General features: G+C 43.9%; 1 protein-coding gene and 1 pseudogene across 5 annotated transcripts in view; both read left to right on the forward strand.

Moving 5' to 3' along the window:
• Positions 1-24,226, forward strand: part of CACNA2D1 (calcium voltage-gated channel auxiliary subunit alpha2delta 1) — a 472,859-nt gene that overhangs the window by 362,344 nt on the left and 86,289 nt on the right. For all 5 annotated transcript variants that reach the window (XM_066634567.1, XM_066634568.1, XM_066634570.1 and 2 more), the window contains exons 11-12: positions 5,071-5,229; positions 12,815-12,925. In XM_066634567.1, the coding sequence (XP_066490664.1) occupies positions 5,071-5,229; positions 12,815-12,925 (270 nt within the window). The remainder of the gene's footprint in view (positions 1-5,070; positions 5,230-12,814; positions 12,926-24,226) is intronic.
• LOC136658251 (5S ribosomal RNA) lies at positions 5,787-5,903 on the forward strand (annotated as a pseudogene).

The following is a 24,226-nucleotide window of genomic DNA, read 5'->3' on the forward strand; positions in this document are numbered from 1 at the left end:
CTACTTTGAGTTGAGTCAGGAAACATACCCAATGCAGATAGCAAAGTTCAGGAGTTGCATGGTCCCAGCCGTGGGCCCCAACACGGACCCTTGCAGCTGCATGTTAGGCCAGTTGATCTTTCAAACGCTTTTCAAGGGTAGCCCTGCAAAGTCACGCCCAGCCTTGACGTGAAAAATTTGACAGCCTCAGAAATGAGATTCACATCAACTACTATTTAAATTGCAAGTATTTTACTTGTGTGGTTATGCCTTACACTAGCAATCCACAGCCCTAATGAGATGGGCCTCACTCATTATGAAGGCATACATAATGACTCTGTTATCTGCCCTAATCACGTGGGCAGGAAATGTAGATATTACCAGGAAGGATGTCGAAGCCATAGCACATCACCAAATAAAAGGGACGGGCGGCAAAAGGGACCAGCGGTGGCGCAGCAGGGCTGTATGGTCTACACTGAATCCAGCGCTGGGAAGGAGCAGGCTGGAGGTTTCGTTCCCTTACCTGTTTAGAGCCCCAGCCTGCACAAGGGACCAGCAAAATTGCTTGTGCAAGTCCGAGAAGCCCTGTGTTGGGCTTCCAGGCATGGGAAGGTGAGTAGGATTCAGTGTAGGCCAGTACTGCCTCCCTGGCACCCTCACAGGCCTCAGCCACCCTCTCCCCACCTTCCCCATCCTATTACACACCTCCCTAACCCCTTCCACCCTCCCTCCAGCAGTTTCTTACCTGCTCTGTTCAGCTGCGTGCAGCACTGGTGGGATGGTGCAGACCTTCCTGCCAGCACAGCCTACTTCCTGGGTGCAGCAAACATGCTTTATGGTAAGATTTATGGTGAAACATAAGGTCAGATTAGGACTGGGCTATAAATCATACAAGGGGGATTTGGAAGCCTTGCTCTTCAGTTCTCCATGTATAAAGCATTGTCCATTTTTTCAGTAGTGGATAGAATTTACTCTACACATGCTCAGATGCACTTTTTTATGACACCTATTGATGGGATACACTGTTGAATTTAAAATAAGTTCTAGGACTGAAACATGATGTTCCCAGGCTCCTTGTAAGCCATAAGTGAAGGGAAACACAAAGTGTTTCCTTAGAAACCCTTTAGAGTGCTTCTGTATGGAGAAGCAAACTTACTTTACTAGACTGCCACCTAGTGACTGAAGCTTGAAAAGCTGTTTCGCTTTGTGTGCTGGGCTCATGGACATATTTTATTATTAGATTTCATGGATTATTAGATTTCATGGATGTGGATCTATTTTGTAATGAGATTTTATGGTGTTTTCCTGGTACTACTAGTTATGTAGGACCTTAGCATTAAAGCCTTCTCACATACAATTTATGTTGATATATATGAAACACTCTTAGTCTAAGAGGAATATTTGGGATCCCCACGGGAGGAGAAAGATAATCAACTTCAACATCTCATTTATAGTTTGATAACTTTTTGCACTCAGAAAATATGCATCACCTCTTTGGATCTGTTGGTATAAAGATAAATTTTCAAATATAAGATTCATTTAATGCATCAATAGTAACATGAGACAGTTTATATTCTCAGTGGGTTATGAAATTTATGGGTTATGAAATTCATGTTTTTTGGGGGGGTTAGTGAGCTTATTTAGAGTCAGTTAACTCAAGTTAAATGATAATTGTACTGTATGGTTTTGTGCACTATCTGTTCTTGGGGGCAGGTCCATAGCAATGGGAAGCAGCTCCTCCTGCCCTCCTCACCATCAAATGTGGTTAGGGGAGTTTGCAACAGCTGACCAACAGTTGCATAGAAGGGGTGGGGTAACAGGACCCCAGATGGCACTCTTCCAGGGGCGGCAATGCCGCATCAACTGTGGCAATCCAGTCACTGTGGTCCTGCCCCGCTTGCTCTCAGCTGAGCCACTCAGAGCAAGGCCACCCGCAGAAGCGGTGCATGACCACGCTGAGAATGACTGCAGAGGCAGGTAGGTTCTTATGTCCACCCCTGCAGCCTTCCTTAGCATAGTTAGACAGAGCGAAGCTGGGCGCATCACTGTGGGAGGTCCGGTACATAGCTTTGCACTGGTACTGCCTGTTGAAGGTTCCAAATGTTTCACGCAACCCTCTGTCCCTACGAGGCTGCAACAACCAGGCAGTTCTCTTTATATGTGAATTCACTATCTGCAAATTTGCTTATCCACAAGAGGCAGAATTGCTACCTTCTCTCATTATCCACACCTCTATTTTCACTATCTGCTATACAGAGACCTTCCAGAGGCTGCAGGGACCTTCAGAATGGTGTCTGTGACCAACACGGACACCTTTAAAATGCCTGGCGGAAGTTTCCGCTGGTCATTTTAAAGGAGTATGGACTGGTTGCAGCTATTCTGAAGGTCCTTGCAGCCTCTGGAAGGTCTCTTCAGTATTCAGAGATATTTGGCACTTCCTGCTGCACTCTACTGGTTTCCTGAGGGTCTCTACCAATTCTTTTGATGATACCCCTTCGCCCCGCCCAGGGTACCCCTTGTACCTAACCCCGTTGGTTCCATAGGATCAATAGTTCATTATCTGTGAATTTGGTTTCCTAGAAATAGGTTTCCAGGAACCTAACCCTAGCAGGTAGTGAGAACTGACAGTACCAGACAGTGCACCAAAAAACTCATTAATGCTTGTTCAAGGTTATGGTGATAAAAGCCGGTCATCTTAGAATATGGGTTGCTTTGGATGAGGCCACTTTGGCTATTCCCTCCAGTTAGGAAATGCATGAACATAGCAGGCTGTTCCTTCCCAATCTCCTATCATGTGGGGAGAGGGGGTTCTGACCTACCTTCTTGCACATGCTCACAGATCACATCTGGGGGAGCAGTTTGGATGAACCACGTCCCACGTGATTTGGAGAATAAGAGTGGTGCACTTGGAAGGGGAGCAGGACATGGGGTGGACCAGCATGAACAGTATCATCTATACTAGTGGTTACCAAATTTTTTAGCACCAAACCCACTTTTTATAATTATACTGTATTGGGACCCACCTAGCTTTACAAGACTAAGGGTGCAATCCTAACATGCCCTTGGGCTGGCGCAACTCCCTTGTGCAGGCCTAAGATGGTCGCAAATGTGTCATAAAGCACTTTTGCGCCTCCTCTAGAGTCAGCTGGGCTGGCACATGGGTGCTAACCCATGGAGGCTGAATCCAGCCTCCATGCTGACTTAGCTAGGGAGTCTTGTGTTGGCTGAGCTCAGCTAACGCAAGGGTCTAGGGTGGGCAGGGAGGAGGCTGGGAGGAGGCGGGAAGGAGGCATTCTGGGGTGGGAGAGGGCGGGGGAGAGCTGTCTTGGGGCTGGTGGGCAGGGAGTGGGAGTCAGGGCTGGGACCTGGCAGATATGCCTGATCCTAGCCCCTGTTCCTGAGCAGCATGGAGCAGCTGCAAGCCCCTCCATTCTGCTCAGACTTGTGCCACCTCTGGGGGTGATGCAAGTCCAAGGAGACCCTTTGGGGCTGCAGTGGCTTACCTGGGGATAAAGAGAAGAGTTTCCCCTTGCCTCCGGCTGAGCCGCTTTGGGCCCCTATCTTGCACTGGATACAGCACAGGCCTCCTGGCCTGCCTGTTCCAGCGCAAGATAGAATTGCACTATAAAAAAACAAAAACCTAGATTTACCTTACCAGCTGCTTCAGTCTGTTTTTATCCTTTTTACTATGGTGTTGGTGGTGGGGGGTTTACTGTCTTCTGGTTCATTTGTTGAGCTCCACATTCAATGGATTGGGACCATTCTGGTGGCCTTCCATTCCCTTTTGCCTTGCCTTTGGTAGGAGCTGAAGCATGTTTGCCTACTTGTGAGCAGACACACACATGTGGCTCAGTTTCACTTTCCATACAGCTGGATACCTTTTCTTTGAAAAAACTGGAGTGGGGAACTTCCTTCTCAAGTGTTTTTGGGGCCTACGTTCATCAGATTGGGACTATTCTGGTGATATTGCGTTCCTCTCAACCTGCCCTTTGAAGTGAGCTGAGGCACATTCACCTAACTTGCAAGTAAACACACACCTGTGGCTCAGTTTCACTTTCAGTAGGGCTCTATACATTTTCCTTCTCAGCTCTTGTCAATTTCAGTTTTGGGACCCATCAGGGTGTGTCCTTCCCTCCTTGTCTGTCAGGACAGGGAAGAAAAGGTTTTGGTTTTGTTTCTTTTTAAAATGCAACCAGTAGACATAGGCCCCACAAATAAGTGTTAAACATGATCATCAAAACACACTTAGGCTGACAAGGTAAGGGCCTGTCCTTGGGGGTGGAGAAGCAATGTAGAGTTCAAGTAATGGCCTGCTTCAAGCTCTGTATTAATTTCTGCTGCAAAGTGTCATGTTTTCAGTGTGGTTTGGATGGTGAATTGTTTTCGTTGTGCTATGATAACTACTAGAGGAAAGACTAGACCGTTTGGGGGCCAAGCCAGGAGCACTTACACTTGAAATACTTCAGCTCATTCAGCTCTTTAGTTTATTGCAGTTCAAATTAATTAAACATAACCCTGAGTTGCATTTTCCCCCCGCAGCCACAGCTGTCAATCACTCACTGACTTTCAGAACCTTGGCTATATCAACTACATAACATGTCCACTGGGGATGTTGTTAACCTGTTTTATCTATTAAAACACTAGTCTCGTTTTTGGTTAGATTCCCAAGGAATGACAATCAACCTACTCCAGACCACCGGCTCATGCATGCATTTAATTATACCCCAGCACTAAAGTTGGACTGCATGTTCTGCGCTGAGGGCGGGTATTGAGAAATCATGATTAATTTATGTATTATTTTAACAGAATGCGCACACACACACATATATATGACATTCCTATAGCAGTTTGTCATAATGTCATGTTGGGTCAGTTTTCAGAGAAAAGCAGTCCACGGTTTCAGTGGGCTAGCAATATTTTTTTGTGTGGACTTAAACTGCTTTTGGGAACCAACCCAGGTATACAAATAATGGGCATTAATTGCTCGTATTGTGATCTTTTTTCCTTCAGAGTTCTGTATGCGCTCTTGGAAGTTACCACCGTTCTATGTGCTGTACTGAATGCTCTTCCCCCCCTCTTCTTTTTTTCCAGTTCAATGAAAATGCTCAGAACGTCAGTTGCTTCAATCATCTTGTTCAAGCTAATGTGAGGAACAAGAAGAAGCTGAAAGAAGCTGTCTATAAAATCTCAGCAAAGGGAATCACCGATTACAAAAAAGGCTTTAGTTACGCCTTTGAACAGCTGCTAAATGTAAGTGTCAGCATCCTTTTAAAACTTCTTATGACTGTTCTGTGACGATGGTTTTGGATGAGTAGATGGTTACTTTGAGTGTATGACTAATATTAAATGAATGGCTAATATTAAATAAGAAGTTGTGTGCATGTTTTTTTAAAGTGCTATCTTACAAGCAGATCTGTCCCAACAGAGATATTTCTCCATTTAAAGCTCTACATTTAAGGAACTACATTTGCTACCACAATGTATTGCTTTGTAGTTTTTTGCTTTAGATGCAAATAATCCTCTTTCTCGCTACAGAGCTATAACATTTCTGTTTCTCTTAGATTCTTTTTCTTTTCTTTCTTACCATGTGGGGTAGATTAGGCAGAGAGGCAGGCCCATGACCATCTGATGGGTTTCATGATTGAGCAGAGAATGTGACATTCTGAACACGTGTCACATGTAAAGTCCAACCACAATCCCTTCCAGGCACCTGAGGCTGCTTGCCAAATGTGACTGCCCTCCCTTTATGTGGCATCTTGCAGTACCAACTGCCATCCCCCTTTGTCCTGCCACTTTCCTTCCTGTTAGACAGCAACTGTTTCCCTGCACATGCCTGATCTTGTCTGATCTTGGAAGCTAAGCAGGGTCAGGCCTGGTTAGTACTTGGATGGGAGACCGCCTGGGAATACCAGGTGCTGTAGGCTTGTACCATAGTCTTTCGAGACAGAAGGTTGCCAACCATTAGAAAGGTAAGAGGAGAATGACACAGAAGAAGTGTGAAGAGTGGAAGGTGGTGTGCAAGAGCATGGGAGGTGGGTGGCTGGTGGGACCTGTCTACCAATGCACCACCAGAGGCAACCATCTCAGTAAGCTTTATGGATAGGCCAACATTGTGCAAAGTCAGCATGCATCATTCCTCAATGTGGCAGTTGTATTTGCCTGCAACAAACTGTCAAAAGACAAAACCATCAGCACCACGCATCTATGCCTGATAGGCCTGAATGTGGTATAGCTCCCCAGTGTGTGCCAACATATTTAGGATATGTGCCTGTCATTCATGTATCTTGCATTCCACTATAGCTCAAATCTACGTACAGCAAACCTAATTGCTGTGGAAAACAGGAAGTGGTCTACTCTCGCTTTCTGATTTTCTTGGTTCTTTTGCAAAAGCATAATCCTTCTCTCTTTCATTCTGTATGAATCAAAGTAAATATGTTTAACAACATGACAGGGAGATTGGGCATTGCAATGCTTGTATGGAGCTCAGTCTGTTACCTACTTTGAACCACAACATGTTATGGAGGAACTTCAGAGACGAAAAGGAAGAAAACTCAAAGCATGGCAATGTTCTGCTGTGTGAATTCACAACAGTCCTAAAAGCGACTCGGAGGAAACTGTTCACAATTTCAGCTAAAATTAAATTGAACTATCACCACAGAAGCTTGTTATTTCAAATGCGTTCTTCATCAGTGTGGGAAAGAATACTGGATAGCAAAATGATTCACAAACCTTATCCCTTTTAAACTCACCAATTCATTTCAAATACTTTATTAAAAACGCTTTTTTCCTCCTGAAAGTATTTTTAGAATGCAATTTTCTCCCAGATGGGAAAACATAACTATTTAACAACACATAAGGATGACTAAGAACGGCGGCCAACTATGGTGCTGTGTTTTTATATTTATATTTATTACAAGACATTTGGGATCATTTAAAATCACTTGGTATCAGAGGGAATGGAAAAGGCTAGACTGGGGTGCTGTGCTTAAGTCATATACATGTTTGGGGGCCACATACATGTGGCCCCCAAACATGTATATACATGTCACCATGTACAGGTCCAGCCTATTCAGATTTTTTATACACGGATTTGACTCAACACAAATGGCCACTGCAAATAAGAAGGAATGTGCTGATCCCTGGAGAAGGGGGAAAACGCATCCCTTTAAAATCAGTTTAAAAAACTGAACATTCCTTTAACAACAGCCTCCTTAATGAGAGAGAGAGAGAGAGAGGGCAGCTGGCTGACAATCCATCAATCCTTCCCTCTCCAGCAGCCCCTCCCTTCCCCCTGAGCACGGTTTGCATTGGTGAAGGGAGGGGCTGAGTGAAGTTGTTGGAGGAGGACTGATTGATGGATTGTCTTCTTAATGACTCTTATCTTAGAGTCAAAAGGTCAGCAAGGCTGTTTTTCAATCACCAGAGCAAAGAAACTTTGTTTTTTAAATTGATTTGCTAAAGAGTTTTTTTTGGCTTGGAAAGGAACCCACAGGAATAATTAGTCTCAACCTGTATATACAAGATCACCATCATTCTTGACCTTGCTAGATTTGATATGGCAAATTCTGTCTACTCACTGAAGCTGCTTTTCAGTTCTCCATAGTATGCAGGGAGCCTTTGCCAGGCCTGTTCTCTAAAATCGACAACAATTGACTTCCTATATCTTTCTCAGAATATGCACCTGCGATTCCTCATACATTATATAATTGCTTGATTCCCCCCCCCCCACATCCTTGACTACAGAGTGAAGTCATTCATTTGCATTCCTTCAGAAAGCTTTGCAGGGCTGAGCACACACAAGTATATCTGTTTATGAAAGACATTCACACTCCTGTCATTCCTGCTTGCATGAACTCCTATTCTTCTGTTGTTTTACTGCTCAGGAACAGTTGCACTTAGTCAGAACAACAAATATGTCCTGGGGCTACATCCATCACTTTGCAATCCAGCTCGCCTGCCTCTTCATTATTTCTTAACTCTCCAAATGGGACTTAGGTTGCAAAGTGCTGAAAACAGAAAAAGACTGCTGTGAGATTCTTTGATGCCTACAGGCCTCTCACAATAGTGACATCCCATACAATGGAACTACAGTCTAAAAGGCCTGGGAATGACCCTTGTTTTTTCTTACCCCTCCCGAAATTGTTGCAGTTACTATACAGAAGGCAACTATTAGGTCAGCCTACAGGTTGAAAATGCAGAAGCTGGGGAGGGGGTGTTCTGCAAGTACTGCGATACTCATTCGGTAAGGCTGCCTAGTTTTGACATTTAACTTGACAATGGACAGTCCAATCCTAACCTGCCCAATCCCAATCCTAACCTGAGTGGCCCACACTGGGAACAGGTAAGGAGCAGGCTGGAGTTCTGCTGAAGGGATATTTCGCCTTACCCTGAGTAATTTTCCAGCCTGCCCATTGGGGCTAGTAAGTTGGATCTGTGCCAGCTAATTTGCTGGCAGAAGTCCGAGCAGTCCCATGTAGGGCATTCAGGCCCAGGAGGGAGTATAGGATAAGATAGGATAGGATAGGACGGAGGCTTCCTCCATTATTTCTCTCAGGCCTGATCAGCCCACTGTTCCACTCTTGCCCACCACTGAATGGCCCCTCCCTGCCTCTGTGCTGCCTTCTACTGGCAGCTGGGGGAACCTTTCAATAGGATTGCGCTGTCAGAGTTTTAGCCTTCATCTCGGATTCTTTGGGAGGGAGTAAAATCTCAGATGAGTGGTAAGACTTTTTTTTTTATTTGGTTTGAAAGCTTGTGTTGTGTTCTCTACCCCATGAGAAGACTGACATAATCAGGCTTTTCTCCTGATCTGGTAGGTTCCATTCTCTGTGGTCATCACGTGCCATCACCTGAACTGCCAGGCACCATCCTTCAGTTCCAGTGCCCTCTTCCACTGGATGTTTAACTGCATTGTCACATGCAGTGTTCAGGTGTTCTTCCTCAGTAAACAACCTCAAGACAGCCATCATTATTTTGCATATTCTTTTGCTGCGTGGCACTTGTTTCATTTAAACCAGATAGCCATTGCTATCCTTCCTTCCTGTCTGAAACTCCTTGAATGAATCCATTGCTGCACTCCCTCCAAACTGCCACGCCCCTGGTTTCTTGGACTTTCTATTTCTTTATGTGCTATGAAATAAAATTTCAGTTGAGTTAGTGAATATGAAAATGCCATGATCATTTTGGAATTCACTTTTATATCTTCAGTGTCTAGGGAAGCTCATGAAAACTTTTTCTTTCAGACTTTCCAGGTCGTTAGGATGTGTACCTATACCTTCACATTTATACTGTGTGACAAAACCTTAAGAATTTTGAATTTCCCAGAAGCGATATGGTCTACTGTTGTTAATCATATTTTTGTATCATTTTTCAGTGTATCATTTTTCAGTGTACAAAATGCATTTCCAATTTTCAGTCAAAAGCGATCACAGAAATGTTAAAAGTGTCACAACTATTTCAAAACAAAAGCATCCGTGAATAGTACGTACAAAAACATTGAGGTAGTTAGCCCAAGCGAGCATTTTTGAATGTAATGTGAATGTGTGCGTATGAGAGAGAGAGAGAGAGAGAGAGAGAGAGAGAGAGAGAGAGAGAGAGAGAGATGCTGTCAAACTGTATCCTCAAGGTACAAATATTTTTGACATATTAGACTGTATGCCCATGTTCTCAGACATGTCTATATTTTATCATATGGCTGCACGGATACTTGAACAGATGAATCTTTGAAAAGCTGTATTGACATAAAAGTATATGAAAGTGTTAAGTTCTATTTATAATTGTTAAAAAATGTAAAACTTTTTTCATTTCCACCATCTTTTCAATGACACTTGTCTTTTTGAATACCAAATACTTAGGAACAGTTCATTCAACAGAACCAAGAAGGAAAACTTTCTCTGGACTGTAGCATTTCAAGCCTCATGTTCAAATTCTGCTTCATCTAAGAAAAACTTCTACACTAAGTCCTTCATAGCTCAATCCTAACCTGTGCTGGAACAGGCAGGCCACAATGGCCTGCACTGTATCCAGAGCAGGTTAGGTGCAGGCTGGAGGTCACCTCAGGGTAAAGGGATATTTTTCCCTTTACCCCATGTTGAGCCCCAGTCACCCACTCAGATCTGTGTCAGCTATTTAGCTGGTGCTAATGCGAGCAGCCTGTGTAAGTCTGCCTGAGCTGGGAGTGGGGGTTAGGATGCGGCCTGTGCCACCAGGGCCAAACCTGCCCCCCTCCCGTGCTCTATCTGCCTCCCATTCTGCCCTTTCCCAACTAAAAACCCCCGGAACTCCCTTCTGCCACCATCTCCCACACCCTTTGCCACTTGACACAAACTTACCCCAACAGGCCGGCGCAGGGTCTGGATCCCTCAACAGCCTTTTCTAAACCAGTGCGGGCCTCCGCACTAGTCCAGCCAATTTCTGTGTTGTCATTGTAAGGCAGTTTTGCCAACACTCGGGAGCTGGCACAGAGGCCCTGAGCCCAGTGCTGCTGTGCATTGAGCTGTAACTTAAGTGCAGGTTAAAGTTCCAGGAGTCTGAACTTAAGTCAGACTCAAAACATCTAGTTCTTTCTGGTCCAGTGCTATTGCACCTGCACAAAAGCACAACTGAAGGGTATACTGTGCCTACATGACTGCACCAATGCAGCAATTCATAACTCGAGGAACTAGTGTAATTCCAGAGACTTGCCTGTGGAAATAAGTACAACTCTTGATGTCCACTGGGCCAAAACAATTACAGTACAAATGGGTACTGTCAAAATAATGGTCATCTGGTCTTAATTTTAATTCACCAGGGATGGGCTGAGACTCAAATGACTGAGACTCAAGTCACAAAAACGTGTTTTTTGCGACTCATATACACTCGAGTTACGTGTTTTTTAAACTGAAACTGGTGTGTTTTTCTTGGAAATGAGTTTTAACTCTATCACTTGAGAATCTACACTCGAGTAAATTGCCCTGTAGCCTGTCTGCTATGTATTTCTGTGTGCTTGCTTACTTTTTATTTTGTGGCTTCCACGGCACCCTGGAGCCACATTCAAAGTGGCACAAACAACAGGCTTCGTGAGACTTTGGTGGGTTGGCTCCAGCACATCCCTGTTATTCACATTAATATAATTAAATTATAAGATTTAGGGCACAATCCTATCCTGCGCTGGAACAGGCAAGCCAAGAGTCCGTGTGACTGCCGAGCAGCGGAGCTCCAACGTCCACTAGCACTAGCCCAGCACTAAGTTAACACTGGCAGTGAGCTGGCACGCAAAGTTTAGGATTGGGCCCTGAATTATTGCTGATCAAGTGCAAACCGTACAGTAATAGGAGCATATTCAGCAGGAGTGCCAGCAATCAAATACCAGGATGAATGAGCTCAGAGCAGATCTGGACCACTCTGTCATCACTTTATAAGACTCTGTATTAAGGTACTTTCACTATATGGTTAAACTTTTCATAATTGAATCTGGAACATATGAGTATGAATAGACAGGGTTTTCTTCCATTAAACTAAGTGTAAAATGCATTTCCTTACTCAAATGAGAAGCCTGTTTCAAATTGCAGTAATTGTTCCAGATCCTACCTGCACTGAATATTTGCCCCTCATCACCTATATGCGTATGGTTCTTGAATGATGTCACTAGAATTTATATCAAAGCAACATTGCTGGTAGCTGATCTAAAATATTTATGAAGCAGCTTTTCCACCTTTCATAATATCAGTCCTCCAGAGCAATATATTACATGTTGGAATTCCATGCATTTTTTATTCCTACATGCATTTTTTATTTCTGAATCAAAATTGTACTACTGCTATTATTCATATTACGTTTGGACTTTATTCACTTTTATTTGGTAAGGTTTGGTTAGATGGATAGTCTTAAATAATTTTGGTATACATTGGGGTGGAAGTTCACATCTGGGTATTAAGCATTATTTCAGTAAACCTATTAGTGGTTAATAGTAGCTTCCACAGTAAATTGGAATCCAGTCCTGAGCTGCCTGGTGCATGAGGCTGAAGCTGCACAGAAAATGACTGCTGTGGTGTCCTAAGCACAACCAGGCAAGCACCGGCAGCACCTCGAGGGAAGGGAATGTTCGTCCCCTTCCCCTAGGTAAGGAAAGTAGCCCCGCAATGGGGCTACTCGATTCTGCGGCAGCCATGTGGCCCAACACGGACCTTAGGATCCGATGGAACCGAGCTCTACTGGTCTTGCCCTCCTTCAGCTTCCATTGAAAGCCACTGGAAACTTTTTCCCCAATTAAGAATAGCACATGCAAATAGCACAGTCAGGATCCTAACTTCAACAGGTTGAAGTACTAAAGCTTTATAGTGCACTAGGCATTTTAAAAGCAGAAACCCCCAAAAGTACTCCATATGTGTTCATGACTCATCTAGCTTGACTCTTTGTGATGAAGATGGGGACCAGTTTCTGATTTCCAGGAAATTGTCTATTTTTCTGATTCAGTTTTATGTCCGAATACCTGTTGATGAGAGTCTTTGAACAACAAATGCTCCTTTCTTTTTCCTATTAGCTTTCCAGAATGGGCTTCTTCACTGCCCTGCATATGGAGGCCAATATATGCAATATGAATGCTGAGACTATTATTACATAGGGAAAGCTCAAACCATCTAACCTGTCTTGCTGCTGTCGATAGAACCATTGAAGAATGCATGTGGAAACCATCGGAGGAGGGAAAAATGCACACTCATTCCTTTTATTTGAGGGGACAGCCATTGCTGTGCAACATGTAGAAAAGCCTCTTGGAGAAAACCAGAATTATATGCCTGAAAGCCAGTATTATTTCGATGAGCTATAACCAGAATGTGCCTTTCTGTCTGTCTTCCAGCACAGCCACAGTATCTTCAGAGCTAATTGCAACAAGATAATAATGTTGTTTACCGATGGTGGTGAAGAAAGAGCACAGGAAATTTTCAACAAATACAACCATGACAAAAAGGTAGGGTTCGCTTGGATAAGCACTTTACTGCTTAGGTTCTTTTGGGTTCTACTGCTAAAGTTCTTTTTATATGGCCAGATAAAATTCAAAAAAGTTACTTGCTTCCAAGAACTAAGCTAAAAGCAGAAATGGTTTACGAACTTGACCGCACACAACACACAAATAGTGTTCTAGCAACATGTGCATTGCAGTATAAGAAAAGTAAAGGGCATTCAGTGTGCTGTGATAAAAGAGCAAATAGTGGAATGTTGTTTTCTTTTCTTTATAAATCTTTTGGAAAAAAATCTAGCATGTCAAACTCTGTTATGCATTTTCATTGATAGAACGAATTCCTGCAGTTTACTCCAAGGTCATGTTCAGATCTGGAATCGCTGTGAATGTCTTACATACCCTCTAATGTGTCCTGAGTTAGTGAAGATTGCTTCTCTCAGAGATGGTTAGATGAGTAGCTTGGTACATGACTCATGCAACTTCCTGAATGGTTAATGTACAGTTTAGGGTTGGTTGATTATCTACGACTGTTCTGACCATGAGTGCAAGGTGCTCGAGGAGTCCTTTGGGACCCCTACGTGCTTTCTGGCTTCATAAAGGCACTATCATTATTAGGAGTTTTCACAGGTCAGTGATGGAAACCACATGCTTTCCATGCACAGTGCCCCAGGTTAAAACCCTGGCATCTTGAACTATAGGAACTATAGGAACTTCAGCAACAGGCCTGGGCAAGAGCAGTGACTGTGGAAAACTGCTGTCCATCACACCAAATACCCTGTCCATCATATCAAATAGTAATGGTCTCAATTGAGTGGCTTACAGTATAAGGGACTTTCATATTTCAGTTATGCATTGGACAATCACAGGTAGGACTGAATTGCATGATATGGCCCATTTTTTATTCACAGACATGCAGACTCTCTATCTGTGGTTATCAGAAGCAAGAACTGGTTCTAAGTGCCTGCCCCTTCTCTAGCCTTTGTTTATTTCTTCCACACACACACACACACACACACACACACACACACACACCCCATGATAACGATTGATTCTGGTTACTAGATATTTCCTACCTCCACTGTGGTTGCCAGAGCTCAAATACATGTACAGGTGTGCATCACTTAATGATGGGAATATGTTCGCTTATCCCTGTTGTTATGTGATTAGGTCATTAAGTGAACATTCAACCCATTCTAGTGCCTTTATTCTGTAAATACACGCTTCCTTCCAGACGCTAGCAGGCTTTACAGGCTATTGGAGATAGATCGTCTCTTCTTTGCATCAAGAGCCTATTTGTTGTGTAAACAGACACTCTGCAGCAAGCTATGGGAGACCTGACTGCCTCATTAAGAGCCTCTTCATTGTGCTTTGACGACAGTTGTATATGCGGTCCGTTGTTAAGCGGAAGGTTGTTCAGAGGTGCACACCTATGTATACCTTCAGTGTACTACTTGAATGTATTTGTGGGTCTTGATTTAGGTTGTCAGATGATTTTGAGCAGTAGTAATGTCTTTTATAAAAGGCATTGAGGCTGCAATGTCCCTGGGGCATTGTCCCTGGGGGCTGGGGCTAAGAATAGGCCCTCAGTTTGGCTGTACTTGTCGTAAGAGGCGACTAAACAGCCACCGGGTAGATGGGACTCGTCAGCCTAGGAAGGCAGCTCATCTAAGAGAAGGAAACTCTGACCTCAAACCTCCACTGCCTTGTGGCTACATCCAGTTCTGGAAAAGGCTTCAGGAGTCAACCTCGAGGCAAAATCAGGAGCCGGAGTCCCTTAGGCAGTTCATGGCTGAACACAGTCACGTTCTGGCAACTCCTGCGACGCTGCTGGAACCAACCGTATTGGCTTCTGCCTTTCCATTGGACCATTCCAGCGGCGTGGAGAGGGGGGATTTGCTGCATGGGTAACAGCCTATCCTCCATACCTTCTTTACCCAGGCTTCGCGCACTGGAGAGGACACTCCAACTTCGCCATACGGCGTCGGCACAACACGGGAAGCAGCAGTTTACCGGTTATAAGTCTTTGCTCGATTGGCGTAGAGCATGACGCCAGGGGCTGCTTCCGACAGTGGGAGAGATCATTGCATCTCATTGGGCAGCTACCGCCCGCCTTAAGCTGGGCAGTCCCCAGCCAGTAAGGCCCATAGTCAGGGAGACAGACCAGGGACAGACTGCACTTGCTCCCGGTGTGGAAGGGATTGTCACTCCCGGATTGGCCTTTTCAGCCACACTAGACGCTGTGCCAGAACCACCATTCAGAGCGCGATACCATAGTCTTTCGAGACTGAAGGTTGCCAATACACTGAGGCTGCAAACCTTTGCATGCTCTCCTGGGAGTGAGCCCCATTGAACTCAATGGGACTTACTTCTGAGTAGGTATGGATAGGACTGAGCCCTTACTCAAATGACAGATATGACTAAATGGCCAAACTGAAACAAAAACTAAGGGACAAGATGAAAAACGAGTTTTTTTTTTCATTAAAATGTGGTGAATTTTAAAATAGCGTAAAATAAGGAAAATTCCTATAGAAAGCAAAGAGATTTAGTAAACACCTTTTACGCAATGAAATATTTGAATATAGGGTTAATTTAGACAATATTCTCATCATCCAGCTGGCCCCATATAATGAAAGTATATGCTGTCAAATGCACACATGTCCCAGTCCTTCCCCTTCTTTTTGGGAGAGTTTGGAGTTCTTTCAATAATTGTTGGGGGGGGGGGGCAGCGAGATGACACAGTTCTTCCAAAACATTTAAAGTATACTTTTCAGCATGTCTGGCTGATGGCTCCAATAACCCTTTCCCTTTGCCATTAAAGAAAGCCACCCAGAAGTAATGGGTGGGCCTGGGAAGTGTGCACATTGTGAGTGTGCTTGCCATTTATCATATGTAACCAGTCTGGTGATTGGAGTATCATCTGAACTGACATGAAATGCAACAAAAGAGCACAAAAATATTATACCTGTAGATGAACCAATGAAACGAAGGCTGTTTGGAAACTTCAGTGTGGACCAGTTGGCTCTCAGATCACAAAGAGACCAGAACATGGAAATCGCGGACTACAGAATTGAGTGAGGCTCGTAATGCTTTGCGGCTCCATGTGAATTTCAGAGTCCAGGAGTATAGCCTTTGCTGAGTCCTTTAGCTGCCTAGCTTTTAATAATGAAAATCAATGATGCCACTCACATTTTGCCCAGCAGAAAGCAATCAATAATGACAAAGCTGGGGGTTCACAAAGCACCGACAAAGAGTTCATTAAAGTAAAAGCTAGAACTGGCTCTGAATTTGCACTAGAGACCAAGCTTCATTGCCTCTCCAGCATGCAGATTTTCTACTCTCTTCTTTGTTAGGTGGGGTTCTGTGCTTGTCCAAACTTCTGTTCCTCTCTCCTCTAGAACATTCACAGGCCTTCAAGAGCCCAGCTCCTCCTTCCATTGGATGATATGTCCCTCCCACTTCTAGGTGCTCTGTCTGCATCTCCAGTTGCTTCTGCCTTTTTTTTTCTTCTTTTCCTTGTCAGATAAGTTGTCAGCAGCCACTTATGCTGAGGTTAAAAGGGGGTAACAAGGCACCTAAGCAGTACTCCACAGAAAGGAGGAGCTGTGGTGCTAGGTGAATGATCTCAGCTAGATAAGGAAAGGGTGCCATTCGGGAGCTCTGTGCCAGTTGTCCTCTTCCACACAGTGCATTATTCCATTTATGCTGGAATCCATCTGAACCCTCCAGCCAAACTAGCCAATTCATTTCTATGTAACATCCGGGGAAATGGTGAATCAATGTGTGATTTATGAAAGTGCTTGAATTTTCCTGTTCTAAACCTGGTGCTGCAATCCTATCCACACTTCCCTGGGAGTACACCTATAGTGGAACTTACTTCTGAGTAGATATCCATAGGATTGGGCTCTCAGCAGAGTCCATTCACTGCATTTTGTACCCAGATAGGAACACCAGAGACCAAAATAATGTACAGTCAACTGTGACAGACATATATTTGTAAAATTTAGCATGTGCCCCTGCAAAATTATGGAACATGAGACTTGACCCTTTCTTAGATGTTACTTCTGGCAGCCCAGTCCTAACCTGCATACATATCCAGCACAGGTTAGGAGGCAGCTGGAGATCTCAGGGTAAGGGAATATTTCTCCCTTTACTCTGAGTAATGTCCCATCCAGCCCTATGGGGCTACTTGGATCTCCACCAGCTATATAGCTGGCAGAAGTCCAAGCAACCTAGTGTAAAGCTGACTGGCCCAGGAGGGGATTAGGATATAGCGGAGAAGACCTCTACCTATTCCACCCTTTTCCTGGGCCGAATATGCCCTCTCCCCTAGAAACTCCCTCTCCCCACCTGCCAGCCACCCTCCCCATGCCCCTGCATGGATCAATGCATATCTTACCTCTCTACCAGTGGCCCTGGGTTGGGATGCAGCCTCAGTGGGGTGACTCTTGAGTCACTGTAGATGTGCCTTACGGCACGTTTGCAACTCTCTGGGCTGGCGCAGCCTGATTTTAGAAATGGACTACCTCGGAATGCCAGATGCAGGGGAGGGCACCAGGAAGCAGGTTGTATCTTGCTGTCTTTTGTGCTCTCTGAAGCATTCGGTGGGCCACTGTGAGATACCGGAAGCTGGGCTAGATAGGCCCTTGGCATGATCCAGCGGGGCTCCTCTTATGTTTTTATGCAGCTGCTACGCCAGCCAAAGAGAACCTTAGGATTGTGCTCTGAGTATTTTAAAGAAGGGACCAATGCCGGAGCAAACTGAATTTTCTGTATGCATGCCCTTCACAAGGTGCACAGGATTTATAATTTTCTCATCAATTATTCCATGAGCATCATATATGCATTTGAGATTCAGGTGGAATTATAGAACTCCAAATAAATATTCAACTCTAAAGTTACTATGTAACAGCAATGGTGCTTTTCCTAAACATTTAGTTCAGTGGTTTCCAAACTGGTGGATCGCAACCCACCAGGAAACCGAAAGCAGGGCATTCCACCTTAAGGGGAGTGGCCCTGCTCCAGAGATCACAGCATTGCCATTGACAAGGCGTTTATGGGATCTCCTGCCAAGTCCAAAGTACTTCCAAAAACTGAAGTAGCTGCTGATCAGTGATAAGGATTGTTTGCAGAAACCTCGAGGACGGACATGGGGGGGGGGGTCTGCAAGCCTCCAGGACTCTGCAGGAGACCAATTCTGCCCCCAAGGTAAGAAATAAGTCTCTTAGTAGCAGCAGCGCTACGATCGCTGTGGCACTATTGCTGCCCCCCCTGTCTGCCTCTGTCCCTGCCCACACAAATACTTACCTGGTTCCCAACCCCCCTGTAGGAGTTTGGGGACCACTGTTTTAGGTAGTTTGAGTCTATTTGACATCCAAATACCTGATGTCTCCCTCTTGTTGTTAGATAAAATAGCATCATCCAGCCATGTTTGCGTACCACATGATGTTGTGGATTCACTTTTGCTTCCATTGTTTTGTAGAACTTGACTTTTGTTTAACCTTCAAGTTGACAAGTTAAAGAAAATAATAAACCTTTTTTGCTTCCCTTGAACATCTCAGCTCTGAAAAGTGTCCCATGAAATTACTGGTTTTCATCTGTTTGAGCTGGCATATGGTTCTATTTATTTAAAGTAGTTTTCTGTCTCTATAGATAACTTGCAGCATAAATTCTCTGATTTTTATGTAACCAAATTAACCCTGAGTACTCTAAAGAACACAAGAATAATTGTTGTGCACATCATGACTTTATTAAAATGATAAAAGGCCATCCAGTTTTATCTTTTGCCTCTTTACTTTGGCTTTTGCCTTACTGATAATTTTGTTTTTGTTTGTTAGACACGAGTAGGCACTAATAACAGTGGCTGTTGCGAGATTATTCACTGTGGAATGGAGAAAGGCCCTGGAAGTGGTGGTTAAAATCTCCCCATCTTTCTTCCCTGTAGCTCTTCCAAAGTCTAACTGGGGGATGAGATTTTCCCCTTTTTGTCCTGCTCTCATGGAGAGGAGTAGAGCTGCCTGTGGAATGAAGAGAGGCTATGCCTGTCAAAAGCATGCAGGTCTCTGACAGTAATTATAATAAAATCCAAGGCCACTGGTTGTTAAAAAGGCCAACAAGCTTGAAGAATGTCACACCAGCAGCTCAGAAATTGTGCATTGTAATTGAATTTAAAATTCACCTCATTTGTCTATCAGTTTGCAGAAACACATTTACTCATAAGGATAATTGCCTATCCTGACTGTTTCTCATGCATACATTAATTTAATTAATGGCTTGTTGTGCATGTAATGTCACAGCATCTGGTGAATGACACAGATTGATTAAGCTTTTCTCTTTATGAAGCCCTATTAGTTGAAATTGGCCCACTAGTATGAATCAGGAATGCTTGCCCCTCCCCCCCCGAAAGAATGTTGAATCCAGAAAATATTGCAGTTTTTTTTCTTTGCAAACATTTCAAATTGTCTGAGCCAAATCTGAAGATCTCGATTGCTCAGGGCAAATTATTTGACCACAAAGAGAACCAGTGAAGGTGTCATCAAAGGAGGAATGTCTATCTGATTGTATGATGAAGTGAGGATACAGAGTTTTTCCATGTAAGGGGACACAGGAATATTTTGAAAGGCGGTGGATCTCAAAAGGACTCAGGATCTGTATGTATTTGCCATTTTAATAATAATACAGGTATTTATATACCGTCTTTCTTGGTCTTCATTCAAGACTTTATTCAAGGTGGTTTACATAGGCAGGCTATTTAAATCCCCATAGGGATTTTCACGATTGAAAGAAGGTTACAATTGAAAGAAGGTTCTATCTTCCAAGAACCACAACATTCAGATTCTTTCTGATCTGGCTTCACATTCTGGCCTCCATCCTCCCACGCTCAGAGCAGATGGAATAACTCGGCTCAGTTTGTCAGCTGCTTCAAGGTCGCACAGCGCCGGTGGCCTCAAACTGGCGACCTTGTGGATGTTATCTTCAGGCAAATGGAGGCTCTACCCTCTAGACCAGACCTCCTGCCTCCTCCATTTTGCAAAAAACTTCATGCAGAAACTGTTGTGACTCACTTTGTTTAAATCAGTGGTTCCCAGTCTCAGGGTTACAATCCCCCAGGGCATGTGTGCACGTTTTTAGTTTAGATGCTACCCCCTTAAGGAGGGTAATGACTCAACCAATGGACCCATATTGCCATAGTACGGCACTTCTGAGTTTGCTGTCACCACTGCTACTGTAGTGCAGTCCCCAGTCCTTAAGGGAGAAGCATCCCAACAAAGATTGGGAACCACTGGTTTAAATAAACCAAAAGTCATGTAGCAGTTGTAATAATGGACACTTAGTTCTCTTCTCATGTAATTCTCCCTGCATTTGCTGAATGAGTAAATGGGATAGTGCCTTCTGACCTTGTCTTCTGATGCTCTTGCTGATCTTGTCCCCAGATCACCTGGTGCATCCCCCTTGCTCACAAATGCAACTGTATGGCAGACAGGGAGCATGACCCACTGGCATTGTTGTCAGGGTGTGGGGCCAGTTGATTCGGAATTCTCCTAAATGCTTCCTCCTCCCATGAACAGTCTCTATGAATTCTGCTTTTCCCCATACTTACCTGGGAGCATTCAGGAGGGCTTAGTATGGGGTCTCTGTTAGGTCCAAGACCCTTCTGTGGGATGGAGGGGGCAGGGTCCAGGACCTACAAGAACTACATTTTCAATGGATTTGGTGTAGCAACTGTTACCCTGCACATGTCTGATCTTGGCAGCTAAGCAAAGTCAGGCCTGGTTAGTACTTGGATGGGAGACTGCCTGGGAATACCGGGTGCTGTAGGCTTATACCATAGTCTTTCGAGACTGAAGGTTGCCAACCAATACTGACTTGCAGCATCTAGAATCTAATGGACAAAGGTGGGTGTTACCACAAGCCAGCATAATTGTGGTACCTCTAGCAGGTATGTTTTGGACAGGGAAGATGGGTGAAGGCTCATGATGGGAGTTGGGACATGGAGAATCACAGTGCAGTACTATAAAGGTCTACTCAGAAGTAAGTCCTATTATGTTCAGTTGTAAAGGGTATTATAGGATTGCAGTCTTGATCTTCAGAATGGGTTCATTTCAAACTATTTTGAAAACAGATTGTATCTCAAGCCCAGTACAAACTTAGTCAGGGGCAACTTGCCCACCCCAACTTAACATCCATTTATATAATTGAAATAAAAATCATTATTTGAACACAATATTTTAGTTTGATTCTCTTTTCATGTTTAATATAATGGTAATGTCAAAGTCAGCCTCCAAAACTAGGGTTGGGAGGAAAATGTTCAGAGAGATGCTCCTCCGTTTAATCATCACCACAAAAAGTTATGAGATTTGTGTTTTGAAATGCCTGTCATTTCATAGGAAGGTAAACATAATCCTTTCCTACACAACGATATGTAAATTCATATTGGACCCTCAGTCGGTTCTTCTGGGGTACTTCCTGTCTGTTTCCATAAAAATAATTAGCTTCCGTTCCAAAACAAACATGATGTACTCTCTAAATTAGAGTTTTTTTCTCCACTTCTTTGATTAATCCATTTGCACCAGCTGTAGTTTCAGCCTGTTTGCAATACCTTTAAATCAATCACTGTTATTAATGCACCCAGGAATGTTGCATGAACTAAAATAAAAGTATCAAATAGACCTTTTCAGTTCCAAATTGAAAAGAACAGAATGACTTTTTATAGAATAAATATGATAGGCAAAATGACTTTTCAACAAAAGTGTGTCCAGACTTTTATTAGTTGTCTCTCCTTCAAATTACATTGAGCATATTAACCAATATTGCTCACAGGGCTGCCAAATATCTCTCCCGACATGAGCCTGTAGCCTAAGAGTTCTGCAGCAGGCAAAGGGCTCATCCTTTTACAGATGTGCATCGCTTAATGGTGGGATGCATTCTCACATCCCCATCATTAAGTGACGCCATCATTAAACAATGACTCCTGTGTGAAGCCTCTGAAGTCAAGGGAAGCTGTGCTCACTTGCCCCTGGAGGCTTTTCTGAGCCTGCCTGCGACCTCTGTGGGGCTCAAATTGGCCAAAAAATTGGAAGAAAACTGGATGTATTGTTTTTCACCTTATAAGGAAGCCTGCCAGGGACTTCCCTGGGCATTCTGAGACCTGCCGAGGCCATGGGTGGATGCATGCGGCCTCTGCAGGGCGTAGAAAAGCCTCCAGAAGCTAGGGAAGCTCTAGGATCAGCGATGGACCATTGCACTGTTGATCAGAATGTCACTAAGCAACGTTCACCTGTATAGTGCAGATCTGTATGGGTCTACTCAAAAATCAGTCTCATTAAGCTGAATGGGATTGTCAAGAGCAGACGTTAAAAACTGTTTCCTTTTCCATTTGGGCAAAGTTTGTTAGAATTCAAACTGCAGGTTTGCCTATAAAACCATTTGTTTAAAAAAAAAAAAAAGGTGAGAAGAGTTTGACATTCCCTCCTAAATGGCCTACTGAAGCGGAGAGGTACTAAGCAACCCCAAAGTCCTAACCATTCCATATCAGAAGCTGGAGTTGGAGCTGAATCACTGAGCTAAAATCACTGAACTGTATCACTGCAAATCACATTGCCTGAGTTGTTTGAGAAGAATGTTGTAGCAAGTGATGTTTGTAAATAAACCCAGTTACATTAGAAAGAGCTGCATTGTCTCTGCTTCAGTTCGGCCCTAAGTTCTGAGCACTTGGAGAAGAGAGAGTAAACCAGATTCAGGGGCTGAGAACCTAGAAGGGAGTGTCCCTAATTTCTTGTGCCCTTACAGAGAATGGGGTACTGATAACTGAGGGCTTAGTGGCAGTGGAAGAATGACCTGATGGGTCGGCTTCAGGTGTCTCAGGATCTCAGGAAAGGAACCATATGAGTGCCATAGGGTAGTCCATGGATAGTTCAATGCCAGACTTTTTGCTGATTTTCTTATGCTACTTACTGGTTTAGCTGTGAATCCTGATAAGTAAAGATAGCATAGTAGCTCATTAGGCAGTATGGCCTAACTGCTATAAACCCATGTTCTGTTCTTGCTCTACCGAATTATTTCAAATGGCTAGAATTGATGAATGAACATAAAACTATGGTATCCCATCTTGCAAAATCCCTGCAGGATTCGTATGCATTTTGCTTGTAGCATTTTCCATGACTCCTCATGGGAGTCATTCCAGTTCAGTTCTATGAAAATAGAAAAATACCCATTATCAGAACTATTCAGGATCACAAGGAGTTCTAAGGCCTCCATAGCATTTGTGCCATGGCTATGCTGGGCCTGTTTAGTCTACTGCGGTGAGTATTCAAGACAGTTCAAATAATGCAGTCCAAAATTGCAATAGTAGTACAAAGTGAAGTTATCAAAAAGTGGATGGGAATGTATTGGACAAGAATCCCTCGAAGCAAGCACTGGAATTTACGCCATTCCATAATTGTCTGGAGGGGGAACTCCCATGCAAGGCTCACACAGCCTCTGATGATGTCAACAAAGATAAGTGGTTGGTTGGAGGGAAGCCACAGAGGGAATGCTTCCCCTTGTCTCTTCCACCCCCAGCTGTCCAGGGTAAAGGAAGAACCCTTGGCAGTTCCATACACAAGCACACATGAGGTTTCTCTGAGCAAGTTCTGGAGGGCCTGGCTCAACCTTTTATTCCCTCTGGGAACGGGTCTTGTCTCAAGTTGAGTGGGACCTTTGCAAAATGAAGAAGCACCAGTGTCATTCTGGTGCTCCCTTTGGCCTAGAGAAGAAAGAAAGATTGACCCTTTCTTCCCCACCCACCTCCACGTCCATCTAGTGCAGAGGTTCCCAAACTGTGGGTCATAACCCAATTTTTGGTGGTTTGCAAAACTGGCAGCGTAGATTCAAAGGTTAAGAAAAACTGCTACTTGGGGAGAGCACTGCTGCCCAATCATCATTATAGCCACAGAGGATTGAGTGGCTGGTTAAACTTTTTTTTTTTTTTTGGTGGGGCCTGTTGCTAAAAAGTTTAGAAACCACTGATCTAACCTATGGAGAGGACTTGTGGAATAAGTCAGTCACTAGTAAGCCAAGCTTGAGACCTCTGCCTCTTCATGCCTCATTTGCACAAGTGGATCATTGTACTTGTTCCTAAGTTTATATAGTTAGCAGGAAGCATAGTTTGTTCATTAGCAGAATCTCCCAAGAAGATTTTTGTAAACTTCCACTGGGGTATGAGAAGGGCAGAGAATGAATGCTTCCACTGAGAAGGGCAAGGAAGGAATGCATGCTTCATGCATGCATGCAGGATCATTCCATCAGCTAGAGTCATATGAAGCAGATTATTTG

The sequence above is a fragment of the Tiliqua scincoides genome, chromosome 7 (assembly GCF_035046505.1).
Source record: "Tiliqua scincoides isolate rTilSci1 chromosome 7, rTilSci1.hap2, whole genome shotgun sequence".
Classification (NCBI taxonomy): Eukaryota; Metazoa; Chordata; class Lepidosauria; order Squamata; family Scincidae; genus Tiliqua; species Tiliqua scincoides.